A 22,060-nucleotide genomic window follows, 5' to 3' on the forward strand; every position below is an offset into this window, starting at 1 on the left:
GGTAGGGACTCAGGGACCACCAGCACAATGAAACAGATATCCAGGAGGGCCACCACCGTTGCCAGCAGAACCACCAAGGCATCTCCATAGGCACGCGAGAGGCAGGCACCAATGGCTGGACTTGTGACCAGGCTGGCAGCAAAAGTGGCCGACACCTAGGGCAGAAACAGAAGAGAAACACTCATTGCCTGGGAAAGAGATCGCAAACCTACCTCTAGAGGAGGAAATATGCTCCCAATGGGCTATAGATGGGGAATCTCGTCTTTATTCAGTCACAGTTACTCTCTTTTGTCTGCTACTGGTGCACAACAGCACTAATAACCAAACCATTACATAAACATTTGGAAGGATAAGTTACTTACCTGTAATCCTAGTTCTCTTCCAGGGGTATACTCAAAGTCATAAGCACTGAATAGTCCCGCCCACGTGCGGGGACCCCGGAGCAATAGCCAATAATATGCATATATCTACATATACACATAAATACCCATATATTTCGTTAATATGCATGTTGAACCCCTCCTCGGCACCCGACCTCGCCATAGCCATCCCGGAAGGCTACAAGATCACCCGCAAGGACCGCACCAACGGAGTAGGAGGAGGAATTGCCATCATCCACAGGAACACTCTCAAAATCTTGACATACACCGACGACACCGTCAGCACCGCTGAATACCTGCACTTCCAGATCCACACTGACCCAAACACCACCATCAGAGGTACCCTCGTCTACAGACCCCCCGGACCGCGACCGCAGTTCAGCGACTCCATCACCGACTTCATCAGCATACACGCCCTCGCCTCAATGGACTACATCCTCCTCAGGGACCTGAACTTCCACCTCGAGAACAACGACTCCAACTCTTCCACCCTGATCGACAACCTCGGACTCAGACAACTCGTCACAACACCCACCCACTCCGCCGGCCACACGCTTGACCCCATCTTCTCAGCAAGCTCCCACGTCTTCTTCAACCGCACCACCGAACTCCACTGGACCGACCATCGCTGCATCCACTTCACCTTCCGGAAACCCACCACGCACCACTGCACCCAGCAGATGCCTCGCCGCCGCTGGAGCAAACCACCACCCTCGCCCAGAGCCCACCCGCAGACCCGACCGACCCAGACGCCGCAGCCCATAACCTCAGACAGTGGATCAACGACTGCGCCAACACCCTCGCCCTGCTCAAGAAGCCCTCCAACACCCACACCAGCAAGAAAGCCAGCTGATTCACCGAAGACCTCCAGGCCCCCAAGCGAACCTGCCAAAAACTAAAAAAAAAACTGGATCCGTGAACCAATACCGGAAAGCTACACAGCCCACAAGAATGCCACCCGTAGACACCACCTCATCAGATCCGCCAAAAGGACCTCCTTCAAAGACCGCCTAGACAACAACGCATACAACAGTTAAGAGCTCTTCAACATCGTGAAGGAACTCTCCAACCCCAGCTCCAACACCAACGACATCCCACCTTCACAAGACCTGTGCGACTCGCTGGCCACCTTCTTTCATCGCAAGATCGCAGACATCCACGACGGCTTCAACGCCGTCACCACCTCGGCAACCGCTGAGACCCCCGCTCCCACGACCACCAACCGCCTGCTCTCCTGGACCAACATAAACGACGACGACGACACCATCAAGATCATGAATACCGTCCACTCCGGATCCCCGGAAAACCCCTGCCCACACCACATCTTCAACAAAACCAGCAGCACCATCGCACCCCATCTCCAGAAAACCATCAACATCTGCTTCGAGACAGCGACCTTCCCGGAGAGCTGGAAGCACGCAGAGATCAACGCCCATCTCCCTGCTCCTGTTCCCGGCGAATGTCATCGAAAAGGCCGTCAAACAACTGACCAGCTTCCTCGAGGAGAACAGCACCCTGGACCCGTCCCAGTCCGGGTTCCGCAGCACCGAAACTGCCCTCATCGCCACCACCGATGACATCAGGACCCTGCTTGACAACGGAGAAACCGCTGCCCTCATCCTCCTGGAACTGTCAGCCGCCTTCGACACGGTCTGCCACCGCACACTACGAACATGCCTCTACGACGCTGGAATCCAAGAGAAGGCCCTGGACTGGACCACCTCCTTCCTCTCTGACAGAACACAGAGCGTCCGCCTACCCACCTTCCGCTCCAAAGCCACCGGGATCATCTGCGGTGTACCCCAAGGCTCATCCCTCAGCCTAACTTTGTTCAACGTCTACATGGCACCGCTCGCCCACGTCGCACGACGGCATGACCTCAACATCATCTCCTACGCCGACGACACCCAGCTGATCCTCTCCCTCAAAGACCCCCACACCGCCAAAACCAACCTCCACGAAGGAATGAAGGCCGTCGCTGACTGGATGAGAAACAGTCGACTGAAGCTGAACCCGGACATGACGGAGGTCCTCATCCTCGGATCCACCCCCTCGGCCTGGGACGACTCCTGGTGGCCGACTGCACTAGGAGCACCTCCTACACCCACCGACCACGCACGCAACCTAGGGGTCATCCTCGACTCCACCCTCTCCATGACAAAGCAGGTCAACGCCGTCTCCTCCTCCTGCTTCAACACCCTCCGCATGCTTCGCAGGATCTTCAAGTGGATCCCCACCGAAACAAGAAAGACGGTCACCCAGGCCCTCGTCAGCAGTAGACTGGACTACGGAAACGCACTCTACGCAGGAGCCACCGGCCAAACTCCTGAGACAGATCCAACGCATCCAGAAAGCCTCTGCACGCCTGACCCTCAACATCCTTTGCCACAGCCACATCACACCCCACCTGAGAGACCTGCACTGGCTCCCTATCAACAAGAGAATAACCTTCAAACTCCTCACCCACGCTCACAAGGCACTCCACAACACCGGACCAGCGTACCTCAACAGCCGACTCAGCCTCCACCCCCCCCCCCCCCCGCTAGCTCCGCTCCGCAGACCGCGCCCTCGCCACCGTCCCCCGCATCCGAAGAGTGACCGCCGGCAGATCATTCTCTCACCTTGCCGCCAAGACATGGAACACCCTCCCCATCCGCCTGCGGCACACCGAAGACCTTCTAACCTTCAGGAGACTTCTCAAGATCTGGTTCTTCGAACAGTAGCAGCTCCAACCCCCCCCCCTCCAACCCCCCTCAGCGCCTTTAGACCCTCACGGGTATGTAGTGCGCTCTATAAATGCTATGATTGATATGCATAAACATATACATATGCAGCCTGAAAACATGTTACTAGGCTCAAAAAACTGCCATCATTGCATGTAAATCTTTTACATTTGAAAAAATAAAGACATAGAAGTCATAATATACATATGATATATATATATATAAAGAAAACTGCCCTGAGTTTGCTTTGAAACACAACCTTTATTTTCAAAGGTAAAAAGGCAAGATCATAGAGGCAGATTAGCCTAGAAAGGCTGCATAGAAAAACAATGGGAAAATTGGCGCTGTGCCTTTAAGACCTCCAGGAACCCCCAGGCTCCCATCATGCACCACAGGTGACAGTTAGGTCAGTTCTTTTGGTCGGCGTATAACAGTGTAATCACAGTATGGGTAACGGGTACATATAAATGGACATGGTATTCGTCCGGGGAGGAGGGAGGGTTGTTAATGACTTTGATGAGTATACCCCTGGAAGAGAACTAGGATTACAGGTAAGTAACTTATCCTTCTCTTCCAGGGGATACTCATCAATAGTCATAAGCACTGAATAGAGTAGCAAGCCCATCCCCGTACCCGGAGGACGAATACCAGCATATCCAAAAACCATTTTATCAACATGTATTACCCAAACAAATTTCTCAAGGATGCTTGACCGAACTGAGCATCCGCTTGAGTGTCAGAATCAAGGCAGTAATGGTGTGCGAAAGTATGAACCGAACGCCATGTGGGTGCTTTACAAATCTCTTGAACAGGTACATTCCCAAGCATCGCTATCGTAGCAGCTTTGCCTCTTGTAGAATGAGCCGTCTGCTTACCCGGGAGCTGCTTATGTGCCAGTTGATAGGATAACATGATACATAACACTATCCATCTAGAAATGGGCCTTTTAGAGGCAGGGAAACCAGTGTTTAACGGACCATAATTCACAAACAGTTGGTCAAACTTTCGTACACTTTTTGTTTTATCAAGATAGAATTTTAATACTCTTTTCAGATCTAGAGAGTGCAGAGCTCTCTCAGCAGGAGTGACAAGGTTTGCAAAGAAAGTAGGAAGAGTAACTGACTGGTTGAGGTGAAAATCAGAGACCACCTTAGGAAGGAACCTCGGTTGAGTAGGTAACACCACTCTGTTCGCCTGAAAAACGAGATAAGGCTCTGTAGAGCATAAGGCTTGTATCTCACTTACCCTGCGAGCAGATGTGATTGCCACGAGAAAAGCAGTCTTCCAGGAAAGATGCTAAAGGGATGCTTTGTGGATGGGTTCGAATGGGGGAGCCATTAGTTTAGAGAGGACTACATTCAGCTCCCAGGGAGGAGATGGAGCCCTAACCGGAGGATAGACCTTCTTGAGACCCTCCAGGAAATCCTTAACAACTGGCATTTGAAAGAACGAAGCCTGAGTGGGAGACTTTCTAGATGCGGTTATCGCTGCCAGGTGAACCTTTATGGAGGAGTATTGCAAACCTGCTTTGGCCAAATACAGTAAGTAGGGTAACAGTACCTGTTCCTGACCTCGAATAGGGTCATGACCTTCAGTAGAACACCACATGTAAAAACAGTTCCACTTAAAAGCGTAAGACTTCCTCGTAGAAGGTCTCCTAGCCTCCTTCAAGATCTGCATGCAGTCTTGAAAGAGACCTAAATGTCCATATTGGATGAACTTAGGAGCCATGCTGCTAACTTCAGGGATGGCAGGTTGGGATGGAACACCTTGCCGCCCGCCCTGGTCAGCAGATACGGATGACCTGGCAACCTCCTGTGTGGTACCTTGGACAGGTGAAGAAGGTCCGCGTACCACCACTGGCGAGGCCACTCTGGAGCAACCAGGATCATCTCTGACTTGGAATTGTACAGTTTCCTGATCACCAGGGGAATGAGGGGAACTGGTGGAAAGGTGTAGAGTAATGTCTCTGACCAGTCTATCAACAGAGCATTCCCCTTGGAGCCTGGTTGCGGGTACCTGGAGGAGAAGGCGCAGCATTTTGCGCTTTCTGCATCCGCGAAGAGATCGATGTCTGGTGTTCCCCAGTTGTGGAAGATGTCTTGCGCCACTTCTTGTTTTAGCACCCAGTCGTTTGCTTCTGCAAAATGCCTGCTTAGGCAGTCCGCTTGGACTTTGAGGACGCCTGGTAAGTGACTCGCAGAGATTTTCATGTCTCGTGCCAGAAGCCACTTCCAAATCGCCTGTGCTTCCAGCGACAGGGGTCTGGACCTGGTGCCCTCCTGCTTGTTCAGGTAGTACATCCTGCGGATCTTCCACTCTTTTATGTCCCCTAGCCATCTCGGAGAGATATTAGTTGGCGGGGGTGGAGACGGTACTGGTGAGGGTTCAGGAGTGACTTGCACTATCTGAAGTCTTGGAGAGGAAGAAGCACTCCTTGACGTCACCACCTGGGCGCCCCGCCTCGAACTGTCTCTTGACGTCGCCCTAGGTCTCTTTGCAGACGGAGACCCATGATTTGAGTGTGACCTCTTCGACGTCGACCTCTATGGCGACGTATGTGTCGACGTCATGTGTCTCGACGTCGAATGCCTGTGTCTCTCCGGCGTCAAACCCTAGGTGTTTGGCTCGTCATCGATGTAATTGGACCTCTCGACGTCGCCATGGTCCCTCTCGGCGAGCCAGACTTGGACCGCCTACGCGTTGGTGTCTTATGGGTCTTCTCACCTTGTCTCGACGGCGAAGGACGTCTCAACGTCGATCTCGACCCCGACTCGGAGCACAAAGGTATTTTTGATGTCAATTTGTCCCTCGACGGCGTACGAGACCGAGGTCTCCTTTTCTCACCTTTTTCTTTGCGCTCCAACCTTGTTTGAGAGGAGGGCTTCCTTGAGGGATGTTCTTCTCACCCACTTACTGTTTCTTTTCCTCTCTCCTGTATGGAGTGCAGCTTAATCTTGTCCCTTACCCTAAGGGTTCTTTTTGAAAACTTGCTGCAGTGGTAACACTGGTCTGGCTTGTAAGATTAAGGTGGACAAGCAATACAGACCGAGTGAGGGTCTGACTTAGCCATCTTTTTTCCACAGGCCGGGCACTTACTAAATAAGGCCGGCATTTTGACAGGAAAAAATAGCCAAAAGTCAGAAAAAATGAGTATTAGTAAGCTAAGTACTATAGACGTCGAGTGAAACCAAAAACGTTCACTTTAAACCAGAAAAAGTGATACAAAAATCACTAACTGGCAAGCTCAATGCTCCAGGATCCTCACAGAAGGAGCCGGATAAAAAGAACTGACCTAACTGTCACCTGTGGAGCATGATGGGAGCCTGGGGGTTCCTGGAGGTCTTAAAGGCACAGCGCCAATTTTCCAATTGTTTTTCTATGCAGACTTTCTAGGATAATCTGCCTCTATGATCTTGCCGTTTTGCCTTTGAAAATAAAGGTTGTGTGTTTCAAAGCAAACTCAGGGCAGTTTTCTTTATATATATATATCATATGTATATTATGACTTATATTTCTTTATTTTTTCAAATGTAAAAGTGTTAGATGCAATGATGGCAGTTTTTTGAGCCTAGTAATATGTTTTCAGGCTGCATATGCATATTATCTATATATATATGGGTATATATATATATATATATTATATATATATTATATATATATATATATACACATATACACACGCATATTATTGGCTATTGCTCCGGGGGCGGGGACTATTCAGTGCTTATGACTATTGAAGAGTATCCCCTGGAAGAGAAAAGACGTTTACAGAAACTCAACATTAGTTACAATAGGAAGATGTGTTACAAAAGTCTTCAGGACTAGCATTACGCCCCTCTAATGCTTCACCATATGTACCCCAATGCCAACCACGAATGTTGGAGTTGTTATGGCAGACAAGGAGATACTTTATACACATGCTGGGAATGCCAAATCTAACACCCCACAGGAAGAAACCAGCAAAAGCTCTAAAGTAAATATTGGGATATCACATGAGATCTGACCCCCAGGTGTTGCAGATTAGCTTGAGATAGAAGGGTCTTTCAAGGTCTGACTCGTATTTAGCACAGCAATGCAGGGGGCCAAGAAAAAAACTACTGCATTTCAGTGGAAGAGGGAAGTTGGCCCCCAACTGTTCCCCTGGCACCTGAGACTCTGGAACATCCTGCTTTTGAGTAATTAATAAGTAATCTTGCCAGAAATAATGCAGGTCGAAGGCACATGGAAACCACCGCTTGATTATTTGCTGCAAGGTCTCTCGAACATAATGTGCATGTTGGACATGGCATTCTTAAGAGAACATCCGTAAAACTTTTAGCTTTTTTCTACATTCTATTTTTTGCCTACTCTCTGTTCGTGACCCAAAAACTCGGAACCTGCTCTCACGGTATTGCAGTGGAAAGTTACGAGCACCCTCCCCACACGGGGTAGAAGCAGGGTACTTGCATGATTGGGTAAAGTATCATCCCTGGGAGAGCCCTATGGAAGGGTACACCATATACCCAGGGCGGGTAGGGCATTGGCAAGTCAGAGGACGTGGCACTGATCATGCCCCGCGAGACTCGCCGGCCCAATATGTAACCTACTCAGGTTGGCATCGGCACGGGTGAGTCAACCCAGAGGGGGTGTCCCCCTACCGTCAGAGCAGCCCTAGGGTATGTGCCGAGGGGTGAAGCTTGGGGTAGGTGAGTTGCCGGGTGGGGGCCTGAGTAGGACCGCTGCCGAACAGGGGAGAACCCCTAAGTGGGCTCCCTCCACCCTAGAGGTCAGTCTCCCTCTATGGGACACCTCCTGAGGTTGTCGAAGCCCATTTGTGGCTGTAGGGCCAGAGCCTTTCCCCACTGTGGGTGCAGTGTGGAAGGGCGCCATCTTTCCTACATCTGGTAGGAAGCAGCTCTTGGCTGAGGGGGGTGAAACGGATCGTCCACCTGTCATGACAAGCGGTGGGTGCGCTAGCACCAAAGTTAAGCTGGGCCATGTCCGGCCTGCTAATGTCGGTTGGCCTGCGCCCTTGCACCAGTGATGTTTTTAGACCTCCGCCACCAGCCTGCCAGGATAGGACGGTGTGTGCAGTGGCACCATGGGAGTGCCTAGCGTGAGTCTTCACAGACAATGGTGTGCTGGATAGTGCCCGGACACCACAGGTGTCTTGGAGACCCAGGACGCCGGCCTGCCACATTAAGCCGGTGTGCGTGCTGGTTATCGTATGGAGCCTTAAGGCTCTGAGCCCTTCCCTAATGTACTGCCGTGTGAAAGTACACGCACCCTTCCAGCACATGCTAGGAAGTGGTGCGGACATGATGTTTGTAAGCATAGGCCAGGCCTGCCATTGCATCCTGGGTGCGCACTTACACCTCAGGTGCGGCTAACCTATGTGTCTGACCTGTTCTGGCAGGCCGGTGCGTGCACTTGCACGGACTGCATATTTCAAACATGTGTATACCTGCCACAGCAGGTCTGTGGTAGAGCCCTTGTGCACACACTCCGGCTGGCCAGTAGTGAGCTTGGTCCATCCAGAGGAGGTCTTTCACCTCCACTAGGATGGAAGGTGAAGGGCTGGGCAGGCACTTACGGTGTTTCGCTGCCCAGGTAGGAAGGAATACCAAGGGTTCCCCTACCAAGAAGGCTTGCTCTTCCCTTAAGTTAGCATTGGGAAGGGGTCTCTTGTATCTCAGGCTGCACTAAGGGATTGCAGTGGCGCAGTCTCATGATGTTTCCTAATAATGTATTCACTATGCCAAACCTGTTGCAATCGTAATGGTGAACTTGGCATATCTTGCGTGGAAATGCCGCTTATGGGAAGTTTACATTTTTATTCATCAAACTGTTCTTGTGCCATGGTATCTAGTGGTGGTCAACAATGGAGGGCAGGGGAAGCACATCTGTGCATTTCCCTGTGACAGCCACAAACCATTGGGCGTGCAATTGAGATAGCCAAACTCGGCCATTTGCGGGTCTGGTGCAATATATGGATGGGGGAGGGGGGGGGCAGAGATTGTGACACCTGGCCTCTGGGGCCAGATCATGGCCCCTATAAAGATAGATCAGCATTTTGTGGCCTCATTGCAGACAGGACACAAATTTAGGGAACACATCTGTGGTTCAAAGGAATATCCTTTGAACCTTCCCCAACTTCAAAGGCCCAAGTGGGTAGAAGTATTCAGTGCCACCCCAGGAAGGGACGAGATCTGCTTGTGGGGACGCAGGACCGGAGAGCCTGGTCTGCATGGTGCACATTGCCAGAAGACTCTGTTGTACACATGGAGGAGAACAGCCTGTTGAAAGGACAGCGTGCCTTCCTGAATAGTGGCTGCTCTGGTCAACGACCTGCTGACATTTGGCACCCTGAAGTGGGCTCCCAAGTACCACTTGGCTGGTCTCCTGTTCTCTTGGAGGTCTAGGATTTTACAGATCTCCTACGAGGGGCCCACACCATCTAGCAGTGACATCTGGAGAGTGGTGCCCTCTAAGCAGCCACATTGCCTCCTGAAAGCTAGTAAGCACTGTGTGAGCTTGAAACTACCGAATCCTGCCTGGAGATTGGAATGCCTAGTGCGGAGCTCAAGAAGTTGCCCGCATCTATGGCAAAGTTATTCACGCACTGCAGAACCCACGGCATGTATAACCGTCTTGTTGGTGGTGAGCGGATTCACCGGTTGCGGGATCCCACGTGACCCGCGTCGTCGCATGCTCATTGCGTGCGGTGTCAGATTCCCAGATTGTGACTCTCGGGGGTGGGGGACACACCCATTGCAGAGTTTCATTCTACCTCAGGAAACCTTGCTGTACTTGTGCCTGTATGTGTGACCGGAAACGACTGTTACATCTGACATGAAGTGTGCCAGACCTAGAGGCCAGATTGTCAGGGCACAACCCAGATCAACATGTAACCGACAGGGGTGCCTGTCTGCTTGAGGAGACACCCCATGTGGTTTCCCATTCACTACTTCTTCCCTCACTGACCGCCTTGTGGTGGAACAACTACCCCTGCCCCCAATCTGGCCCTTCTGAAGACTTTGTGGTGCCAGTTAGGAGTGAGAGGAATTGACTAAGCTGGAGGGATGATTCTGAGAAGGTTCGGGTGCAGGCCAAAAGATTGTATGCCCCCCCCCCATGCTTTGCAGAACTGGGCTGGTGCCAGAAGGCCCTGGTAGATGCCTGTTTGTAACAAATTGTTGCTCTTAGCACGTTTCTGGTTAGCAACTTGTTGGTGAATTTCCTAAGTGGCGCCAAGACGTCTACCTCTTGTTTATGCTTACTGTCTATCAACACCTGCTTTCTGGGGACGCAGACCTGGTGGGACCTCAGCCATGAGAGGCCTTGTGTCCAGAGGGAGGGGCTGGTGAACTTTCATTCAGGGTGTCTGGGACAGTGGGGGTGAATAGGAGGGTAGCGGGAGAATTGGAGCCACAGGGTCTGCGGAGTGGTACCTATTTACCCGAGTGGTATCAGTGGCAACAAATTAGGGTGTCTGTGCATGTAAAAGTACCCCTAAGGACTGAGCTGGTACTTGTCGCATTGTGTAGTGGTGCAAAGTGAATAGGAGCGTGCAGCGGTAACTGCCTGTGAAATCCCTTTGCTTCGAAACACTGGTCGGCGGGTTTGGTTTACGCATTGTTCTGGTGCCAAAAGCACTTCACCTCTCAACAGTGGGTTTACCCACATGACCTCGTCCCGCGGTGCTGCTAAAAGTGTTATAATTCTGTGTATGTACATATTATTGATATTGTTGTAGTCCAGGGTGCATCCTATAGTCGTGTGAACTTCCATTAAAAGGATTGTGCGGCTGGGCCATGGTCTGACCATGTGTTGCACAGCATAAAGGTGCTGTGTGCGGATTAGAATAGGACTTTCACCATGTGTGCATATTATCGAGAACTGATCAACATGAACTGGGCCTAGTACTGCTAGTAAGATTGCCAAGAGTGATTCATGCCCCAGATTTCATGATATTCATGTTGCATCGTTTACTGTGTGTGATGAATATGAATTACATTTAACATCACATGTGAAGTCTCTCTTTTGTGTTGTGCAGAATATTTATTGTGTGCCCGTGCTGTGCTCTTGTTTTACACATTGCTTTGGAAGAACGCCAGACTGCTCAGTGCCAAGCTACCCAAGGGTGAGCACTGGTGGTACAGTGGCCTTAACAACGAAGTTTAAATTACGACTTACCTGAACAACGAAGTCCGAACAACGACAAATCTTACAACGACTTTCCTAAACCACGCCTTTACTTAACTTCTGCCTTCTGTGATCAAGATACATGGAAATAAATGACCACTAGATGGCAGGCTTGCATTCTGCATGAACTATATACTGCGCGCTCCAAACTGTTGAAGCTGGACAGAAACATTGCGAGGCATTCAGTATTTAAAAGGGAACTAATATTTCTGGATAACGTGGAGTCTGAGAGAAACGTTAACATCTTTGTTCAAACTCTAAGGGGCAGCTTTACAAGCCCATTGCGCCACTTTTGCGTCACTTTTAAGATGGGGAAAGTGACGCAAAAGTGGCGCAAGGCGCGTGTAAATCTGCCCCTAATTGCTCGTTTGTGCCGGCCTGGCGGTACCGTCGTTTTGTAAGTTGTGGTGACGCAGCAAGTAATATCGCCCTTGAGAACATATAGTTATGTTATATGATGGCTTGATGACTATGCAATACTAGCCTGGAGTCTGGGCTCGGCTGAAGGGTATTAATAAAGGGGCTGTGGACCACTCATGGCCACACCCACTGCGAGCATATCTGTGTGCGGTGTGTCTTTGTAAAGTATGGTCCGCAGCCCGTGCAGCATAACTAAGTTGTAGTCCTGTTTCAATTAAAGGACTTCTGATAATGTTAATTTGTGTCTATTTTGTGTACACTCAATATAGAATTAAGTTGCTTCTAGGAGCTTCTGGCTTCGGAATTTAATAAGGCACACATTTTAGACTGCACAGGCAGTATCCCGGATCGGGGCAATAGTTGGAAAGCATTTTTTTTTTTAACACGCATTCCTTTACAAAGAAAATTCGTGGGAAAGAAATGCGTGGGAAAAAAAATCGTGGTTTAGACGGGGTCGTGGCTACGACCTCGTTGTTAGGGAAGTCGTGGTTGGGGGAACTCTTAGTTCCAACATACAACCGGTACAGTGTGTGTAATCACCTGCCCTTGACGGGAGCGGTGCCTTATGCTTGGTTGGGGTATCCCAACCATCAGTGCCACGTCCAACAGTGCTCTTCTAGGTGCAGTGTGAGAGGACCATTCTCTTGAGAGACTGGGAGGTGAGAGGGCTAACCTTACAGAGAAGGATTTTGGGGATCTTTAATGTAACACGAATATGATTTTTTGGTTAGTTTTCAGCCACATGGATGAAATAAGTACCAGGAATGAGTGAGTGGGAGTGTAGGGAAGCGCCCCTTTTTGACATGGTTAGCCCCACGTTTTTGTATTTGATGCAATTTTGAGAGAAAGTGCACTGAGTTCCTGCTAACCAGGCCCCCGGTGCCAGTGCTCGCTCTCAAAAACTGTACAATTGTACTCCAAGTGGCTATACCTTTAGCACTCCCTGCAAGTCCCTAGCAAATGGGTCCCCTGGTACCTAGGGCAGAGGGTACCTAAGAGGGTCTCTAAGGGCTGCAGCATGCATTGTGCCACCTTTTGGAACCCCTCACCAAACTCATGCAAACTGCTATTGCAGGCTGTGTGTCTTGGTGCAGACGAAAGTGAAAACACAATATGGCACAGTGTCTTGTGTGCCATGCCTGCATGCAAGATAGGTAAATCACCCCTAAAGCTGGCCTTAAGGCAGGGTGCGCTATATTACATGTGTAGACATATCTGCATGAGTACAAGTGGCCAGGGAAGCCATTTGGAGTACATGTGCTGGGCACTGGGCAAAAACGAGTTCCCCAGCTACATGATGGCCTCACTGAAACCAAAGATGTTTGGTATCAAACATCTTGAATTAATAAACCCACACTGATTCTAGTGATGGATTAATACATGCACCCAGAGGGCACCTTAGAGGAGCCCCAGAAAACCTATCAACTACTAGTGTGCGGACTGACTGGTTCCGGTTAGCCTGCCGCCATAGATGAGATTCTGACCCAGGGGTGAGGGCCTTTGCTCTAAGGAGATCAGAAAAAAGTGTGTTCAGGCAGAGGGTGTTTTACACCTCCTCCAGCAGAATGACCTGTAAATTAGCATTCCAAAGCACGGAGCTTCAAAGAGCCCACCGCTTTTGACATGCAAATTTGGCTTCCCTCTGAGCTGAGGGAATGCAACCCCCCTCCCCTGACCAGGGCCTATTTGGTACCTGGACAGGCGGGAAAATTAGTAGTCAGAGAGGCGTTTTCCCTCTCAGTCTAGTTCCACCCCGAAGGTGGGCTACCAGATGTGGACATGAAAATTAGGAACTATAGGACAGTGGTCATATACGGGACATAGTGACGCCAGGAGTAAGTAGCCCATAGGCTACTAGCCTACACTCCCTAAATTTAGTATTTAGGGTGGCCACCGGCACCAGGAAGTCAGATCCTGTTGAATTGAAAGGAGGAGGAGGACCCTGGAGAGCTGCAAAAGTAAGAACAGAGAACCAGCAACTGACTTGGCACAAACCTTGCTGGCCTGTCTGCTGTTCCCGACAATTGCGCCAAAAACAACTTGTCCTGCAGCTGCAGTGCCTCCACAAGCCTGGGAGGACTGCCAACCCTTCACCCAAGACAAAGCAAATCCCATGGAGTGCTCCCCTGCACCCTGCAGGCACCCCACAAGACCGGAAAGGACTCCGGACCGCTGAAAACCTGACACAGAAAGTTCCACTGCACCCGTACCTCCTAGCCCGAGTCTAAGTGGGCCAATGGAGCTAGCGTGGTCCCCAGACCCTCCAGCGACAAAGCTCACCTTGGGTTTTGCAAACAGTGGACTCTTCATCGCCCGCAGCCTCTTTGTGCAGATACCCTCTAATGCGAGTGTCTCCGGTGGCAAAAACACGACGCCTCAGGATACCTCTGCACCCGGCCGACTTGACCCGCGGATAGGAAAACCAAAGGTGTTCCTATGTCCCCGAGCATTGCGAGACCTGAGCCCCTTGTTGGTTCAGCCAGACTGGCCCCCCAGTCCCAGCTTGCAGCATCTTTGTGACCAGACCGATCCCCACAGACTTACACGGGGCACCTGGCGCTAAAAAGCACCTCTGCATCCAGCCTCCCCAGTGCTGCCCAATGTGACCTGCTGGTGCTTTTTTAGATCTTGCCCTGTACTCACCTTAAGTCCAGAAGATTGGTCCCATACATCGCTGTAAAGTACCTGTAAGCAGTACATGTCTTTAATCCATAGAATAACCCTAGCCTCAGAAATTGCACTGTCAATTTTTTAAAACTGTTCAAATTGACAACTCAAAACGTACTTACCCAATTTTGATGATCTTGGTGCCTAAAGCAATATAAATACAAGTGCTATTTTTATAGATTGGTGTGGCTCTCCTTATGGAGTTGTGTTTGTCATTTATTGACCGTTTGTGTGCAGGTAATGTCCAACACACTTCTCTGATAAGCCTAAGGCTGCTCCACCACACTATCCCCTAAGAGAGCACCATGGGACTGCAAGAGGAAGCCCCTCTCCACTCATAAGAGATACCTGGACCATTTGCACAATAGATCTCTCTTTGCTATACTAAATAAAGAGCCAGCTTTCTAGGGGTGGCAGGACAAAAGGGGTTTGTAGGTATCTAAAGGTAAAATTCTGTGATATATATCTATACATAAAATGTACAATTCAATGTGTCTACATTTTGATGCTTTAAACTTCATTAAAATACCTTTGGGCAAAAAGAAAAGCAGTTCGTCTGCTGCACTTTTATTCCTGGGAGAACCCTAATTTTCCATATCCCGCAGTGACCTTATGCACTTACCAAGCCGTATGCGGTGCTGCGCTCATGTTCCTGGGTGATGTCCGCAACATATGCAAAAATGACAGAGAAGGTGACAGCAAAAACCCCTGACATGGAGATGACAGCAAAGTACCACCTACAGTAGAGAAAGATAGAAAACAATCACAGTTAAAGTAAAACCACCCTCCCAGTGCCTCAGAACCTGGGCCCTGGGCGCACATGGGGCAAACCACAGCTGTCACACTCCACACTGGGCCCGGCACCTCCACCTTCAGCCTCCCACTGCGCTTCCTCCACAGCCAGTTCTTTATCCCCTCTCCAACTGAGAAACTTTGCTCCCTTCTAGCGACAGTTCGCATGACCAAGTGAGCAAACAGAAACCTGCACTTCAATGGTACCTCTAGTATATAAATAACTATATATATATATATATATTACATCAAGTATAATTCTACTGCCTCGCGACAGCTTGAATTATTGTTAAGGACACACTCACTAGTGTGATTAAAGTTCAAGGCGGATTTATTTCAAAAACACTGCCATACCCAACGCGTTTCGCCTTTCCTGAAGGCTTGATCACGGGATAAAGCCACCTTGAACTTTAATCACACGAGTGAGTGCGTCCTTAACAATAATTCAAGTTGTCGCGAGGCAGTAGAATTATACTTGATGTAATTGAAACCGGCTTGTCCCTGTCGGAAAGGACGCACCGCCTTAGGAGTGAGCGCCAGCGTCGCTATAGAGATAGATCTATAGATCTATAGATCTATCTATCTATCTATCTATCTATCTATCTATCTATCTATCTATCTATCTATCGGGGACTCTTCACCCCCCTCCTCCTGTGTTTGTTACACAACATTGATCCAAATGTAGTGGCAGAGTATGTGTTTCCTGGATACCGCGTGGTGCAAAATGCACAACAATCTAGAAGAGAATGATGTGCATTGCTCACGTCGATCTGCCAGGCTGGATAACTCATGATCAGTGGCAGTTGTAGTGTATGTAACCAGTGTCTGGTCACAAAAGAAATAACTTTAAACTCCTCCAAATATGAAATTAAAACTTTAAACAACTGTAGGAGTAAAAATCGTGTGTACCTTATTCTCTGCCCATGTGGGTATGGATATATAGGGGAAACAGGAAGAGAGTTGAGAATCAGGATAGGTGAACATAAATCAGCCGTCAATACTAACAAAGAAAATGCCCCTCGTGTGAATCACTGGAGAGAGAAGGACCACAACGCTAATTAATTGAGGTGGGTAGTTCTGCAAAAGATTATGGAGCAGAAGGGAAAGGGGAACTGTATACAGCGTAGAAAGAAGCAGGAACAGTGGTTTATGATCAAGTTTGACACCATTAGAAATGGGTTAAACAGTAGAGAGGATTGGGAAACCATTATACAAACCTGATTGGACATTGAGGATAGAGGGTACATATACAATGAAATGATAGTCCAAAAAGAGGCTATACAAACACTAAATGTGCAGGGAACAAATATACATAGGATTAAATTCAACATATCCCCTCGTTTCTGTAACTAATAAACATACTGTCTAGTTCTGCATATTAGTATAATATAAAGACTCAGGAATTTGTCGTACGATGTACTCTCCCATATGTGTGCCTATATCTATACCACCTTAAAAGATGGCCGCTCCATATACGTTATGAAGTGGGACCAGAGAGCAACGATAATCTAGCATTAGAACAGTCCGTATAAAGATTGAGATGGCGAGTGTAAGGGTGCACCATCCTGTTATGTGATGAACCGTAGCCTCTCTTCGTTTTTCTTTATTTTTCTTGTATTAAAAAAACGTGGCATGTTTGGCCGTGCTTTAGAACTCAGCATGGACACATAATTTTAACTTCTATTTTGAATATATATTGATCACGACTTGTTAATAGGATCCCCTTGCCAAGGGTAATAAGAGACTAGGATGGCCATCACACATTTTTTATACTACGAACTCATCAATTAGTAGCTACATATGAGGTATGAGCCCTTTCAAAGATGGCGGCGAAAGGCGATCGTATACATTACATCGCAAACATAGAAAACGTCCGTCCCGTACCTCGGGTTTGAGCACCCAGAGGATCATGGATCTCTGATGAGGTCATAAAATAAAGACGTTCGGCCAAGACGGGCTCTTTATAGCGAAAGCGAGGCGAGGAAGAAAAACACTATTTAATAGCAAGGTAAGCATTGCAATGGCGTGCGAAGGAAACGAGATAACGCTAGCTTCTCCAAACTACTGGGGGGCTGATTTGGAGGAAAACTTTGTATGACGTCAGAAGGGGGCCTGAGACAATTAGGCGATATCTAGGTTATACTTGTAAATTAATATCGATAAACGTGGTAAGAACATGCGAGCATGAATGACAAATGGGGAAAATTAATAAGGCACCCCTAAAAGAAACCCTTTTATATGTTTTTAATGGCGAATAAGAAAGAAAGTTTTTCTGCAGATAAGGACATTAGTTGGTACAAATAGAGTTATTCGTTTATCCACAGATTGGCAAGCACAACCTGGACAGATACATCATAAATCTGCAAGGGGAAGAAAACAGTGCGGATAAAATTACCCTCGCCCATAATATCTTAAATTAAAACTTTTTCGAGGTAAGCCTGCAATTACTTTTTTGAGATATGACAAGCTTGAATGTAAGGATAGATGATTATTTGAACATCACGCCCTGTTTATTCCAGCATTTCACATACGCAACCCCTAAAATATACGGCTGATGTGGAGACACCACCAAAATCAATAAACGGGGACAGTGTCAGTACGATACAAGATAAAAAAAGAAGGGGATAAAGTCTGGAATGAGGAAATAAATCTAAGGTACTCATTTCAGTGAGAACACTAAAAAGAAGTGGTGAACTAAAAGAATGGCCATCCCGTTACCCACAATTATGTTATACTTTATATTTTCAGAAGCGGAATAGAGCATTGGGAAGATATAGGATAGGACGACTTTAGTCCCAATACCGGTACATGACAGATGTCCCTTACGGTCAGTATTAAGTTTAGACCTTCAAAATAAAGGGGATCAACAACAGTGTACTGTATGAGAGTGAGAGATGGATGTACTATTTAAAGTATAAATGTAAGAACGATTAGAGCGTGAGATTGATGTCTACAGATCTCATCTTGAAATGCAATGTAAACCTTTTTAGTAAAACCTCCTTTTAAGATAAACTGTATGATACATAGGATGTTCTTAACATGTGATATGTAGGATGTTCTTAACATGTGATATGTAGGATGTTCTTAACATGTGATATGTAGGATGTTCTTAACATGTGATATGTAGGATGTTCTTAACATGTGATATGTAGGATGTTTTTTAAATTGTATTGGATGGTTATGAGGGAACATTAGGATGTAAGTTAACCCCTTCCTTCTTTTTATAATAGATATGATTTGCACCACAAGAAGATTTGTGACCTGATATCGTAATTTGTCCTGAAGAAGGTGGTAAAGCTTTTAGAGCTTATAGACCACAGAAACGCGTCGACGCTCCTGCTTTTTTTGAATCCCAAATAGCGAGGGACTTTTAGATGATAAGGAAATTTTTCATTAAAAAGTGCCAGACAGATTCTATATAGCTTTGGGATCTAATACACTTCTTAATAGGAAATATTGATTGTCTGTAGTAAGTAGGGTCACAATAGGTTTTGGTGTCTATGATTGTTTAGGAACCATGTTGAAAGACACTGCTATGTATTAAATGTGGAATCTTTTTATGTATTAATAACAATGTATTTTTTCGGAATTTTTTCGAAATTTTAAAAACAGTAAAATTCATTTTAACTGACAAAAGTGTATGCATTGCATTTCAGTCTGAACTGTATTTTGGCTTGGAAGACGGTTGCCTTAGAGCAGTGTTCTTCAATCTGTGGGGCGCGCCACCATCCCAGGGGGGGCGCGCCACCCTCCCAGGGGGGGCGCGCACTCCACACGAAAATCTGATGGCTGATATTCGGCCGGCGTAACGGAGGTTTTGAACACGGCGGGATGGCAACCCTCACACCTTCAGCCCTTGAATAGCTGTTAAGAGGTGCTTGAAGGTGACTGAGAGGGAGGGGCTGCAGCTTCAGTCGCAGGGGCATCTATTCAGATGCAAACAGCCCTGAATGCGTCTCTGCAATTTAGAGGGGCCTCACACATTCCCTTTCTGCCCAGGGCCCCAAACATCCTAGAACCGGCCCTGATTACCCCGAGGCAGAGGCAGCACGTGGTTCTCTTCACAGAGCTTAATTACAGTCACTAAATTGTAAGCAAACCTCGGTTCTGCAAACATGCAGTCTATAATTGGAATAAAATTAAGAAATGGCACAATCGCACCCACACTGATTAAACAAAGTATGGAGGACAATCAGTTAAATCAGTTCTCTTGGAGTATCTCCTTTAAGTACTGTACAGCACAGTGGGGGATGGCAAAACTAACATTTTGGAAAGAGAGCCTGTCTTCTCCTTGTCATGTCCAGGAGGGGGTGAGGAGCCCTACCCCTCCCTGGAATACTTGAAAACTGCATGCCCACCCCTGTGCCCACCCTGGTGGATCCCGTCCCAGTCCTGGAATGGCTCCTGCAGCGAGGGTGAAGTTCTTGATGGGCCTCTTCTCAAAAAGGCTCAGCTCAAAATTAATATGAAAAGGTGGGAGAGTGAGTAAATGAAGGGATGGGTGGATGGCTGGATGAATTAGTGAAAGGGTGAATGGATGAATGAAAGATTGAATAGATGGGAGAATGAGAGAGGATGGATGGATTGATGAGTGAGTGGAAGGATGGATGAGAGAAAAGGTAAATAGCTGAATGTATGGGTGGAAGGGTAGCAGGATGGGTAAAAGAGTGGATGGATGAGTGAAAGGATGGATGAGTGAAAGGATGGATGATGAGTGAGTGGGTGGATGGATGAGTGAAATGTTGGATGGATTGATGAATTGATAAGTGCAAGGGTGAATGGATGGAAGGATGAGTGAAAGGGTGGATGTAAGGATGGATGAGTAAGTGAAAGGGAGAGTAGATGGACAAAAGGATGAATAGATGAGTGAAGGAGTGAAAGGATAGATGGATGAGAGAAAGAATGGATGAGTGATGGGGTCAATGGATGGATTAATGAGTGGATGAGTAGATGGATGGGTGGGTGGATGGATGGAAGGAAGGAAGGATGGCTAAGTGAAAGGGTCGATGGAGAGAGGAAGGGAGGATGGATGGATGACTGAAAGGGTGGATGGGTGGAAGGATGAGTGACTGGGTGGATGGATGAGTAAGTGAAAGGATGGCTGGATGGGTGAAAGGGTAAATGGCTGGATGGATGAGTGAATGGATGGGTAGAAGAGTGAATGGATGAGTGTACAGATGGATAGGGTGGATGGGTGGAAGAATGAGTGAATGGATGGATGGGTAGAAGAGTGAGTGGATGAGTGTACAGATGGATAGGGTGAAAGGGTGGATGGATGGATAATGGATGGATGAGTGAAAGGATGGATGAAGGAATGGTTGAGTGAAATGATAGATGGAAGGATACGTGATGGATAGGTTTGCAAACGGTTGAATATGTTTGGATTTGGCTGGGTTTACTTATATTCTATGGCGTGACCTCCTCTGATGTGTCTGTAAAACGTACCTATTGTCCTGAAGTTTTGTCCTGAATTTTGACCTCCTGTCCTGAATTTGTGTCCTGAATTTTGACCCTTTGTCCTGAATTTTTACACTCACCGTCAGCAGTAGCAAAAAATCCATCCACAGATTGACCGTCTCTGTGGTGAAAAACAGGCAGACCCGTCACATTAATGTTGGTGGTGTTATTATCAATCTGTCATGTGTAAAACAAAGCATCCTAGTAAAAACAATTTGCACACATTTTATCTTGGAACATTTTGTTTGTTTTGAGCCGTGTAATAAGCCTGTCCCACACCCACTCACAAACCTACAGTTCACTAAACTCCCATTGCGTTGAACATTATTTGCCGGATATGGCCCGGGATATGCGGGTGGCAGTCAATTATGTAGTGTACAAGATTCCAGAAATTTCTGTCAGGTGGTGGGGGGGCCCGACATTTCAAAAAATTCAGTTGGGGGGGCTCAACCTACAAAAGTTTGAAGACCTCTGCCTTAGAGAGTGGAGAGTGATATATTGTGTTATGTAAGGATTGCACAAGAATCAACATTTCAGTTGTATGAGTGTGTTCTCCAGGGATTTACCTCCTTGCTTAGTTAACTCATGATCACCCCATCCATCCACCCATGAAAGAAGCCCCCTTCTCTTCAGCCTACTGGGGGTTCCCTTTGTCAGCGTAAGGTTATGTTAGCACCTAAGGGAGGTGTCTTTGCACAGCGAACAACAATACTTAACCATTTACAATGCACTGAACGGCGTGCACCACTACACTCCCTCCCTAATGGGGCAGCACCCACTGCTCTGTACAGCGGTGGAAAAATCTCCTCACACTGTGCAGGTTTGAAACTTTGACCCACCTCATGTGACATGCAACCCTACAGTGTCCTGTACCCAAAGAACTGACATTGTGAGGCTGTGTACTGGTGCACCTGTGGTGCCAGCATTTGAGGCTACTGAAGAGGACCACAGCTCGTCTGCCCCTAGGGGTCAATATCAAACCGGTCTATCTTCTTCTAGATTGTGCCCAGCAACTAGCCTGCCACCTCACAACCTGAAATACCAAGATCACAGGGGCAGCAAGGTCGCCTTCGTAGACCACAAGGACACTCCTGCAGACGGTGAAGTCACTCCTGAAGACTACAAGGACTCCTTTACAGACCACAGCGGGACCAGTGGTCTCCCAAACGTGGCCAGTGGTCTCCCAAACGTGGCCAGTGGTGTCTAAAAAGGGACGAACGGTCTCCACAACGGGACAGAAGGTCTCTCCAGTCACAATACCCCACACACCTTTAAAGTGCCCCAGGATCAAAGGTTGTTCATATCATTCTAAAATGCATTTACTTAACCAACTCAACAACATTGGTTAATCATTTCACTGTTGAAAAAGTGTATATGCAGTTGATTACATTAATTGATTTTGTCTGATGACTTTACCAAACCACTAAGCACTGG

The 22,060-nt window shown here is 47.8% G+C and overlaps 1 protein-coding gene and 1 long non-coding RNA gene across 2 annotated transcripts in view; one reads left to right on the forward strand and one right to left on the reverse strand.

The window, feature by feature from the left end:
• Positions 1-22,060, reverse strand: part of LOC146772192 (solute carrier family 71 member 1-like) — a 54,959-nt gene that overhangs the window by 12,566 nt on the left and 20,333 nt on the right. The window contains exons 5-6 of the mRNA XM_085636969.1: positions 15,000-15,114; positions 7-155 (exon numbers count right to left, since the gene is read on the reverse strand). Coding sequence (XP_085493095.1) covers positions 7-155; positions 15,000-15,114 — 264 coding nt within the window. The remainder of the gene's footprint in view (positions 1-6; positions 156-14,999; positions 15,115-22,060) is intronic.
• Positions 17,049-20,850, forward strand: LOC146772193 (uncharacterized). Its single transcript, XR_014972003.1, has 5 exons — positions 17,049-17,177; positions 17,494-17,601; positions 17,689-17,824; positions 17,918-17,996; positions 18,400-20,850. It is a non-coding gene; the product is annotated as an uncharacterized LOC146772193 (long non-coding RNA).

Source organism: Triturus cristatus, chromosome 12, assembly GCF_964204655.1.
Source record: "Triturus cristatus chromosome 12, aTriCri1.1, whole genome shotgun sequence".
NCBI lineage: Eukaryota > Metazoa > Chordata > Amphibia > Caudata > Salamandridae > Triturus > Triturus cristatus.